General features: G+C 33.7%; 1 protein-coding gene across 6 annotated transcripts in view; it reads left to right on the top strand.

Moving 5' to 3' along the window:
* Calcrl (calcitonin receptor like receptor) overlaps positions 1-9266 on the top strand; it is a 113117-nt gene extending 103851 nt beyond the window's left edge. For all 6 annotated transcript variants that reach the window (XM_048345122.1, XM_048345123.1, XM_048345121.1 and 3 more), the window contains one exon: positions 6274-9266. In XM_048345122.1, coding sequence (XP_048201079.1) covers positions 6274-6498 — 225 coding nt within the window. In that variant the 3' untranslated portion in view covers positions 6499-9266. The remainder of the gene's footprint in view (positions 1-6273) is intronic.
* Positions 9267-12276: the final 3010 nt, after the last annotated feature.

A 12276-nucleotide genomic window follows, 5' to 3' on the forward strand; every position in this document is an offset into this window, starting at 1 on the left:
ATTAATGGGTAGTGCATTGAATTTCTAGATACCCTTTGGCAATATTGCCATTTTGATTATATTAATTCTCCCAATCTAGGAAAATGGGAGGTTTTTCCATTTCCTTAGTTCTTACTTAATTTTGTTTTTCAAGCTTTTAAAGTTCTCATCAAAGAGGTCTTTCACTTCTTTGCTTAAGGCTAATCCTAAGTATTTTATGTTTTGGGGGGCTATTGCAAAAGGAGTTGCTTTCCTGATTTCAGCCTCGGTCTTTGGGTCGTTAGCATAGAGAAAGGCCATTGATTTTTGAGGGTTTATTTTATATCCTGCAACTTTGCCAAAGTTTTGGATCAGCTCTATTAGCTTGTGGGTAGAGCCTATGGGGTATTTTAGGTATAGGATCATGTCATCTGCAAAGAGAGAAAGTTTAACTTCATCTTTTCTTATTTGGATCGCCTTTATATTTTCTTCTTGCCTAATTGCTCTGGCTAGGAATTCTAGTACTATGGTGAAGAGCAGGGGAGAGAGTGGACATCCCTGCCTTGTTCCTGATTTTAAAGGGAATGGCTTTAGTTTTTCTCCATTTAGAGTTATGATTGCTGTTGGTTTGTCATAAACTGCCTTGATTATATTCAGGAATGTTCCCTGGAATCCCAGTTTTTCCAAGGGCTTTCACCATAAACAGGTGCTGGATTTTTATCGAAAGCTTTTTCCTCATCGAGACACAAAACCATGTGGTTCTTTACCTTGCTCCAGTTGATGTGGTGGATTACCTTAATTGACTTGCGTATATTGAACCAACTTTGCATCCCTGGGATGAATCCACTTTGATCGTGGTGTATGATTTTTTTGATGACCTGTTGAAGTCGATTGGCCAGAATTTTGTTGAGAATTTTTGTGTCTATGTTCATCAGGGAAATTGGTCTATAGTCCTCTTTCCGTGATGAGTCCCTGCCTGGTTTTGGGATAAGGGTTATACTGGCTTCATAGAATGTGTCTGGTAGAGAATGTTCTCTTTCAATTTCATTGAAGAGTTTGAGAAATATTGGTGTTAGTTCTGTTTTGAAGGCCTTGTAGAGTTCTGCAGTGAATCTGTCTGGACCTGGGCTTTTCTTGGATGGGAGATCATTTATTGCCATTTATATTTCAATACTGGATATGGGTCTGTTTAGAAGGTTTTTTTTTTAAGTTTTTATTATAAAACTGATGTACAGAGAGGTTACAGTTTCACACGTTAGGCATTGGATACATTTCTTGTACTGTTTGTTACCTTGTCCCTCATACCCACCTCCCCCCTCCCCCTGTCCCCCCTGAGGTGTTCAGTTCACTTACACCAAACAGTTTTGCAAGTATTGCCTTTGTTGTTGTTTCTCGTATTTTACCCTTTGTCTCTCAATTTTGGTATTCCCTTTGAATTTCCTAATTCTAATACCAGTACACACTGTTTCCCATACACTCAGATAAGATTACAAAGATAGTGTAGATACAATCACAAGAAGGTGATACATGAACATCATCAATAGTAGAAACTACAGATACACATGGGATGTTGAAAGTAGTTTCAACTCTGATATAACAATCATTTTCATAAAATGGAGTTCATTTCACTTCGCATCATCTTATGGGATCAAAGGGTATAGCTATTGGGCTCTTGTGATCCTCTGTTGTGACTTGCCTAAACCTGTGCTAATTAGTCCCAATAAGGGAGACCATAGAGTCCATGTTTCTTTGGGTATGGCTCACTTCACTTAGTATAATTTTTTCCAAGTCCTTCCATTTCCTTACAAATGGGGCAATGTCATTCTTTCTGATAGAGGTATAAAATTCCATTGTGTATATGTACCACATTTTCCTGATCCATTCGTCTACTGAGGGGCATCGGGGTTGGTTCCAGATTCTCGCTAAGACAAATTGCGCTGCAATGAACATTGTTGTGCTGGTGGCTTTACTTGGATTTTGTTTGTAGTTTTTTGGATAAATACCCAACGTTTTAATCTTCATGGTGGAGTTTGGGGATATTATTTTTTTCTAGGAAATCATCCATTTCTTCCAAGTTCTCCAATTTGTTGGCATAAAGGTTTGCAAAATAGTCCCTTATTGTGTTCTGAATTTCGGTTATTTCTGTGGTGATGTTACCTGTTTCATCTCTTATCTTGTTTATTTGATTATGCTGTCTTCGTTTTTGGTCAGGTTTGTTAGGGGTGTGTCTATATTGTTGATATTTTCAAAGAACCACCTCTGTTTTGTTGATTCTTTCGATGGTTTTTTTCATCTCTAATTGATTTAATTCTGATTTGATTTTAATTATTTGCTTCCATCTATTGACTTGGGGTTTGGCTTGTTGTTCTCTTTCAAGGAAATTAAGGTGCTTCCTTAAATTATTGAGTTGCTGTTTCTCCAGTTTGTTGGTGTATGCACTCAGATATATAAATTTTCCTCTGAGTACTGCCTTTGCTGTGTCCCAAAGGAGCTGGTACTTTGTGTCCTCATCTTGGTTGAATTCTATAAACATTTGAATTTCTGTTTTAATTTCTTCAATGACCCACTGATGGTTCAGCAGTGTGTTGTTTAGTCTCCATGAATTGTAGGATTTTCTGTGGTGGCTGTTTGAGTTGAGCTCTAATTTTATTCCATTGTGGTCTGAGAGAATGCAGGGAATGGTTTTGATACTTTTGAATTTGTACAGATTTTCTTTGTGCCCTAATTTGTGATCTATTTTGGAGAATGTTCCATGTGCTGCAGAGAAGAATGTGTATTCTGTTGTTGCTGGGTGGAATATTCTGTAGATGTTGGTTAAGTCTAGTTGGTCTATGCAATTATTTAGTTCTGTGGTTTCTTTGTTCAGTTTTCCTCTTAATATTTCTAAGCATTAGTTAAGTAATTGGCTTTACAAGTAATCTGCCTCTATGCCACTCACCTAATCCACACAGACAAAAAATTTACTCTTAACATATCCTGAGGATTCTGTTGATGAAAAAGACATATTTAACAATGGAGAGTAACTATATTTTTAAAATGAATGAAAAATTGTTGAGACCAACTGACGTTCCATTCTGTAAAGGGATAAATGGATAATTTCACAAATCTATATTAAATTTTAAAAATTAATTTAGATTAAGTGCTACTGAATGGTTTCACTATCAAGTGATAGTGAACACACAAAGCCAGAACATTCCATTCTAAGCGTTTGCTATTGGTGGCTACATAATGTTCATAAACAGAACATATTGATAACAAATAGAGTCAGGTTATTTTTACTTCATTTTTTTTTTCATTGAAACTTATTGAATGGTCACTTTAATGTTCTGTTGGATAAGTGTAATCTTTTATTAGAGGAATCAAGTGAAACAAGTAACATTCTTTTGGAGAAAAATATAAACAGAAGTCTACAAGGCCTGTGGGTCTTTAATTGGGTGTATTTTTAACTTCAGTAACTAAGAAGCCAGAGTTCAGGACATTGGCTTTTTCATAATGATATGGGTTTTTATGATGATATAGTTGCAAAGAAGAAACAGGGTAATGACTTGAATCAAAAAATATTTCAAGAACAAACATCCAAATATTTCAAAAGCCATTTTGGGTTTTAAAATTAATTTAGCTTTCCTTTTATGGACTACAAATACTGGTCTCACAGCTAATATATTAACTCTTGTCAGGCTCTTCTCCACATTTATGTGGAATCTTTTATAGGAAGTAATGTTTTACTACCATTCAACCTGTCTCTGCATAGTTTCTGTATTCAATCAGCATAGCATTAAGCTAAAAATTATTAAGTATAAATTTATCTGGATAAAATTTGTTTCTAAATCAGGCACTGGTGTCTTACACCTATAATTCTAGCTACTCAGGAGACTGGGATCTGACTGTCAAAGTTTGAAACCATCACAGTAGGAAATTTTATGAGAGACTTTATCTCCAATTAACCAGCAAAAAGCTGGAAATGAAGGAGGTATGGTTCAAGTGGTAGAGTACCAGCCTTAGAGAATAAACTGAGGGACATTGTCCAGGCCCTGAGATAAAGTCTCACTGCCAAAGCAAAAGAAGCAAACAAATAAACAAAAAAGTTTATTTCTATCAGAAGTATGTAAATAATTGACTGAGTATCATTTTGTTGGTAAATCTTTGAATATTTCTTTAAAATTCTCAATCTGAAGCCATTCAACATATCATTTGTATGTGTCCTGATATTTTTCATGTAGATAGCAAATCACATTTATTTAAATATATTATTTGTGGAATTTGGAATGACTAAACCCAGAGGAAGCAAATTATATTTTTATAAGTACATTTATTGCCCAACAAATGCTTTTGTTTTCAAAGCATATTCACATAAGTTGTTCCTTTGTCTTTGACAACCTTACATTAAAAATGTGCTTGAAGATTTTGAGTTGCTGAACTTCATATTGATATACTTTTGTAACTAAATTCTATCACTTTGTCTGTGTAATTCTTTTAACTGTAGACATGTTACGTCTAGCATTCATTTTGAATTGAAAAACAAACTTCTTGCTGAATATCAGACCTTCCTTTCTATGCAAAACATGAAATGACATAGCAAACTTTTGTGTTTACTTTAGGAGATAGAACATAGGAGATCTTAGCTCATGTTAAAGTATCACAAAAAACTTCAGTTATCCTAGAAATTCTTGTTTGTTACACAATTTTTATAATTTTGAACATAAAATTAAAATAAATGTTTAATTTGTGTGTGTGTGTGTGTGTGTGTGTGTATCTATGTGTTTGTGTTTGTGTCTGTGTCTGTGTGTGCCTGTCCTGGGCTTAAACTGTCCCTGACCTTTTGTGCTCAAGCCTAGAACTCTACCACTTGATCCACAGCTGTATTTGTGGCTTTTCTGGTAGTAAATTGGAGATAAGATTCTTACAGTCTCTCCTGTCTAGACTGGCTTTGAACCTTAATCCTCAGATGTCAGTTTCTTCAGTAGGTAGGATTGCAGGAGTAAGCCACCAGTGTCTGGCAAATAATACCTTTTAAATTTTTAAATACTAATTTGTACTCATGACTGTAATGACTAGAAAGTTGAGGAATTCCATATAAAGATTTGTAAATTGAACAATCATTGTGCAAGTATATTATTAATACATGAATCACTTGGAAATTACTTTCAGGTGCTCAGATTCCCTTTGGGGAGGTAAACTAAAGGTCAAAGAGCGGTAGAGAGCTTGGAAAAGATCATTCAAACAGTTTACACTTTGGGATAAGGATAACAGTTTTTACTTTGGAATAAGGATAATATACTTATAATCTGAAAACAGAAGGACTCCAAGTCTATCTATACACCCATCCTGAAAATGCTGACATGACAGAGTTCAAGCTATATCTGAATATTTTCATTCAAGTTTATTGACTCAAAATGAAGAGAATTCTGTCACTGTCTTCAGTTAAAATAAAACCCAAATCACTATATAAAACTCACTTAATCCTGATGTCAAGCTTCAATCAGAAAAGACTAAAAAGCCATTAAGCTTTAATTCACTCATAGAGAGGAGGATCTGCACAAAATAAACATGAGGAGATGTCGTTCCTAAACATTTTCACAGTATTTCTCTCATATAACGCTATTCATTCAATGTCAGGTATTCCTAAAGGAAGCAAGCTCCATGAGGAAATTCCCTGATCTTTTCCCTTCAGAATGTAGCACAATTTCTTGCACATGATACTTTCTTGATAAAAAGTTGCTGACGGGGCTGGGAATGTGGCTTAGCGGTAGAGTGTTTGCCTAGCATGCACCAAGCCCTGGGTTCAATTCCACATAAACAGAAGCCAGGGACATTGCTCAGGCCCTGAGTCCAAGCTCCAGGATTAGCAAAAAAAAAAAAAAAAAAAAAAAGTTGTTGTTTCTGCTTGTGAGGACCCTTATTTACACTCCTTGTATCCTTAACATCTTTTTTAAAAATGTGTGTTACCATTGCCCTGTTCTTTAAACACTTCCATGAATCATCTACTAATTTAAATATAGATGTAATAGTTGTACATATAATCGTATATAAAATTAAATGTATATGTAAACATACAATATTAATTATGGACTTAACTTACTAAACAACTTAACCACATATGTATTCTTGAAACTTCAAAGTAAATATACCAGGTAAAAAATATTGATGAAATATTAAATATAGAGTAATGGAAGTGATTCATTAATGATACTTTATCCAACTTCATTTTTAATTAAATATGCTTTTCTACAAACTTTTCTTTTATTGCACTCCAAATGTAACATTTTAATCTCAGTCAATGGTTTGCTCTTGTGTCTGTGTCTTTTTGGTTGTTAGGTTCAAGCAATTCTGAGAAGAAACTGGAATCAATACAAAATCCAGTTTGGAAACAGCTTTTCCCACCCAGATGCTCTCCGTAGTGCATCTTACACAGTGTCCACAATCAGTGAAGTCCCAGGCTATAGTCACGACTGTCCTACTGAACACTTAAATGGTAAAGGCTTCCAGGATATTGAAAACGTCGTCTTAAAGCAAGAGAAGCTATATGACTTAGTTATATGAACACAGAGGGATCATTGCCAGGTTTGTGCCACTCTTACTTACTACAGGACTTAGAAGCATGATTTTCCAGCCAGAAGATTTCAGTATTAAATGAATTCCTTGAGATACCATGAAGGAAGCTCTCCCATTAAACGATGATTCTGTGGATAAAATATTAAGCAACAATCACTGTGTGAATAGAAAGGCCCTGACTTACATTTGCTAGTAAATAACTAGACTGTGGTTGATTTAAAACCTGACATCACTGAATGTGAAATTGGGTGGAGGGAGTTAAAGACAATCAACTTGTAAGCTGATGTGGGTCAGCTCTAGCTTATCACTGCATGATGTCACAGATGAAAGACTATGCAAGTTCATATATGCACTGGGTATAACTCTACTCCTGTCCCCTCAGGACAACTAGCTAAATCTTATATACACAAAAAGAAAAGTCTCAAGCTTTTCTCCCATTTAAGGTGCAGTTCTTTGGTTGAATACACATACATACACATAAACACAAACATATATACTTTATCACTGGACCACTTTTGGTAGTATCCTCTCACATTTACTAAGGCATTAATTCTACCATAGGCTAACCATGTGTTGATAGATCACAGCTACATCCCGAGACATACCATTTTTGAGATCTAATAAATAGGATGTACTATATGCAATCCTACTTCTGTATGCTTAGGAGATATCCTAATATTACAACATGCCTTGTCCAGAGCTACTTCCCTACCTTACTATACAAGTTGGAGGGAATTTCCCTGTATCTGTAAATACCCTTCCATTTCTACTATGTAGACAACTTAGTTATAATTTTACATGAAGGAAATCAATGAAGGATTTCATATTACCTTGGACATTTATACAAAATGATTGCTGTGAGCTTGTAAATACTCCACTGGTTTATTTCTAAGTGTTAAATCACATATAGACAACCAAGGTAATTCATTGCTTTAAAGCAGATAAATACTACAATGATGGAAAAATGTTATACCTGATACTGTGTCTGGGCAGATTTTACAACATAGAATCTGGAATTCTATATTTGGTAAATATTTTAAGGACAACCAGATGCCAGCATCAGAAGTTAGTATAGAAATTTAAAAACTAGAAATTTCTGCGGTGAGAAATAAAATATTTATTTAAAAGTGTATGGCTGTTATTTTGACTCATCATCTTTGAAGAGTCATACCTTTCTCCTTCCATTTTGATAATGAGCTCAATCAAATCTAGAAAAATTTTCACAACTACTGTAATAAATGCCAATGTGTTACCCTTTCTTATTTTACTCCATTAGAATATCATTTTGTTGACTTTTACTATTGATGATACATGCATTGGCAGCATCTCACATTACTAAAGGAAAAAACAACAAAGCAATGCAATACACATGCTATAAAATGTTTCAATGTTTAATGTACTACTGTATATGATATTACACACCACTAAAGGACTTGAATGATTCATTGAGGAAGAATCATCAGACATTTATTGGGTAATTAAATTAAGGTGGAAGAGAGCCTCTCTAATCAAAGAAAGTGACACTTAAGGGATTCAGTTATTTGATTATTACTTTCTACTGGAATGTTTGAAGAACAAGAATAACTTCAACTAATTAAAGTAAGTTTGGGGAGAAATCATGTAAATGGATTAGAGATTTGACATTATAAATCATTCCCCAAACCTTTAGTAGATAATGAGTTCAAACTTTATTTAAAATTGTCAGATCAATGGGAATGGGAATATTAAATGGCCTAATAAAAACACTTGTTATTTATCTTTACATGTAAAGGTATCATTACATTAGTATAAAATTTATGGATTTCATAGCAAATTATGACAAAAAAGGAACACAGGTTGTTCTCACTTTTTAACTGCCTAAATTATGCTACAAATTTTCTTACTAAAATCTAAATTTAGTTATTTATTACTCAGAAATACATAATTCATATTCTTTACTGACAATGTTCATATATAGTTCAGCTGATACCCTAGACCAACTGTCAACTTCTAGCCATAAATGACAGTAGGAAATGTTGAATTACAAGAGAACATGTATTTTTGTTGTGTTTTAATCCTGTTAAGTGCAATTATTTCTCATTTTGTCAAGGTTTGTCTGCTGTACCACTTTCAGTTATAACAGACTGTGATTAAACAGTATTAATTTTGTACCCATATATTTTTAAGGAATAATATTTTTGAATGTTAAACTTCTTTACATCTAAGGAGCTAATTGTGATCTTTCTGTATTACATGTGAAGAAAACTGATCTGATACTTTTGTAAAGCAATCTTGTTTAGTATCTAAAATCTAAATTTTTGGAATGCCTAGCTTTTAAAATTGTAGATCTGCCATTTTTCTGGAATTACTTGTGAAAGTCACATTTTAATTTTCTAAAAACTTCTGTCATTTTTTAAAGCTTACTTTCTAGTGGATAAATTCATAAAATATTCATTTTAGAATTTAGTGTTTGTTCAACTGTAATCCAGTGTACATAGACTTAGGAGCAGCTGTAGTGCTGTATTTATTGCTTATGAGTGTTAATGTGAATTTATTTTAATAATCTCCTGACTTTAATCTGCTAATAGAAACAGCTGTAAAACATATACAAGATATTCTAATTAATTAAAATAACTCATGTTTTACATATCTAAAACGTCTCTGTTTTGATTTTATAAAAATAGAAAAAGTATAAGTTTATGTCATTTTATCTTCCTATCTACTTAAATATTAAATGATCCATTTATGTTTAAAATACAACAGTGAAGTGGTTCTTGTAATCATTGATTTTATGTCTATGGCCTTACTTAAATGTCTATTAAAGTGTTTCAATAATCCAGTAAAAAAATTTAACAAACTGAAAAAGGAAAAGTTAGAACTTGCTTTCTCTAGTCAAAGTATCTAAACTGTAATGTTTCCAAATGAGTTCTTATGCTGTGTGACAAGGAAAATTAGCCCAGAGCTAATTATAGCTCTAATGAGCTACAATTATATCTACTCAGGAGGCTGAGGCCTGACAGACAGTGGTTAGAAGTTGACCAGGGCAGAAAAATCTTTGAAACTCCATTTGTATTTAACTAGTAAAACATTAGGATGATGATATGTACTCCCGTGGTAGAGTACCGGCTGTGAGCAAGCAAGCTGAACATGCGTACTGACAATAAAATAGAGGAAAAACGCCTAAAATCCAACCAATGAGTGATTTTTCTCCTTTTACTATATTCCATTCAGTAATTTTGCACAAAATAGTAGAAAGAAGAAGAGTATAAACAATTGTTTAATGATAATGTTGAAAAGAAGGTATAAATACAACTTCAAGACAAAAAATGAAAACAGGACCAAAGATTTTAGTTAATTAATTAATGAGGAAAAAGTGAATATGTCACAATTATTTGGAAGCAAATTAAAAACATCTATATTTAAGAATTTAGAACCTCTGAAATCATTTACAAATAAATACAAAATTGATTAATAAGTTACATTCTATTGAGTAATTGCCTTTCTAATGATTAAGAGTAATATATGTTATCGCTGCTGGTCAAGGTGGCTCAAGTTTGTAATCCCAGCTATTTGAGAAGTTGTGATAGGAGGATCATAGTTTGAGGCCAGACTGCATTTTAAAAATTCAGCAACACTCTATCACAAATAACAAACCAACCATTGTGATATATTTTTGACATTCCATCTATGTAGGAGACATAGGTGAGAAAGTTGTGGTCTGAGTGTAAGATAAAGTGAAGGAAAATAAACAAATAATTAATGCACAAAGAGCTAGGCACTGGCTAAAGTGGTAGAGTGCCTACCTAGTAAGAGGCTCTCAGTTATAACACCGGATCCACTAAAAACAGAATTGATGAGACTATAGTATTAATAGTTGTTTTGTGATAGCATATGAATAAGCAGCTCAAAATATTAAATAGCAAAATATTAAAAAGTAGGGATAATTCATGTAAGCTCTAATACAGCATGCACACATTCCACCTGTATATAAATATATTATATATCATACGTAGATCCTCCATATGTATACATATAAATTAGTCACAAAACAATTTTTTGTTCGTATGATACTGAAAATCATTTGCTAAAACCAAGCACATGAAGATTTACCGCTATAATTCTCCCTAAAGGATTTTGGATTTACATATAGTTTTTGATCTTTTTCGAGTTACTCACGTCTGCCACGATTGAAGTCTTTAAGAGTTAAAGACAGCCCAGTGTACAACTATTTTCCAAAGAAAATTATTTAGAATCATAATTTGTTAAGATCAAGAAATATATCTGAAAAAATATCAGATTAAAATATTAACAGGGCAGATATAGCAGAAAATGCTGTATCATTATGATCCATAAAGACAAGTTTAGACATTTACTTTTAAGAAAAATTGCTGCTTAAAGAAGTAATGCTTTCTAGAATCCAAGAAAAAATTTTTTTTCAAATTTTTATTATCAAACTGATGTACAGAGAGGTTACAGTTTCATACATTAGGCATTGGATACATTTCTTGTACTGTTTGTTACCTTGTCCCTCATACCCCCCTCCCTCCTCCCCCCCCGGAGGTGTTCAGTTCACTTACACCAAACAGTTTTGCAAGTATTGCTTTTGTAGTTTGTCTTTTTTTACCCTGTGTTTCTCAATTTTGGTATTCCCTTTCAATTTCCTGCATCCAATACCAGTATACACGGTTTCCAATATACTCAGATAAGATTACAGAGATAGTGTAGGTACAACCACAGGAAGGTGATACAAGAACATCATCAATAATAGAAGCTACAGATACACATGGGACGTTGAAAGTAGTTACAACTGTGATATAACAATTGTCTCCATAACATGGAGTTCATTTCACTTAGCATCATCTTAGGTGTTCATAAGGGTATAGCTATTGGGCCTTGTGATGCTCTGCTATGACTTGCCTAAACCTGTACTAATTATTCCCACTAAGGGAGACCATAGAGTTCATGTTTCTTTGGGTATGGCTCACTTCACTTAGTATAACTTTTTCCAAGTCCTTCCATTTCCTTACAAATGGGGCAATGTCATTCTTTCTGATAGAGGCATAAAATTCCATTGTGTATATGTGCCACATTTTCCTGATCCATTCGTCTACTGAGGGGCATCTGGGTTGGTTCCAGATTCTCGCTATGACAAATTGTGCTGCGATGAACATTGTTGTGCTGGTGGCATTACTGTGATTTTGTTTGTGGTCTTTTGGATAGATACCCAAAAGTGGGGCTGCTGGGTCATAGGGGAGTTCTATATTTAGCCTTCTGAGGAATCTCCATACTGCAATCCAAGAAAATTTAATCTGTACTTATATTAAGAATAGTAATCAAGCTGGGATTGGAGGCTCAGTCCTATATTCATGGCTACTTGGGAGGTAGAGATCAGGAAGACTGAAGTTAATAGCTAATCAAGCAAATATTTTATATGATCATCTTAATCAATTAAAACTCTAGGGGCTTACCTGGCATCCCAACTACATGGGAAGTCTAAATAGAAGCATTCTAGTCTAGGCTAGCTGAGGCGGAAAAAAGAGTCTATTAAAAAGTAATAAAAGAAAAAAGGGCTGGGAATTCCAATGGAAGAATTCTTGCCTTATGGAAACAAGGACCTAAGTTCATACTTTAGTAATGCCCTATCCTCCCCCAAAAAAATGATAGACAAATACATGCATTTATAAATTCAAGAGTTACTAAATTAAGCCACCATATACTCAGATAAAGACAACATTAAGATATGCTAACACTGATATGTGATTTAAAAAAATAATAAAGGTAATCTAA

This window comes from Perognathus longimembris, chromosome 4, assembly GCF_023159225.1.
Source record: "Perognathus longimembris pacificus isolate PPM17 chromosome 4, ASM2315922v1, whole genome shotgun sequence".
NCBI classification, from domain to species: Eukaryota; Metazoa; Chordata; class Mammalia; order Rodentia; family Heteromyidae; genus Perognathus; species Perognathus longimembris.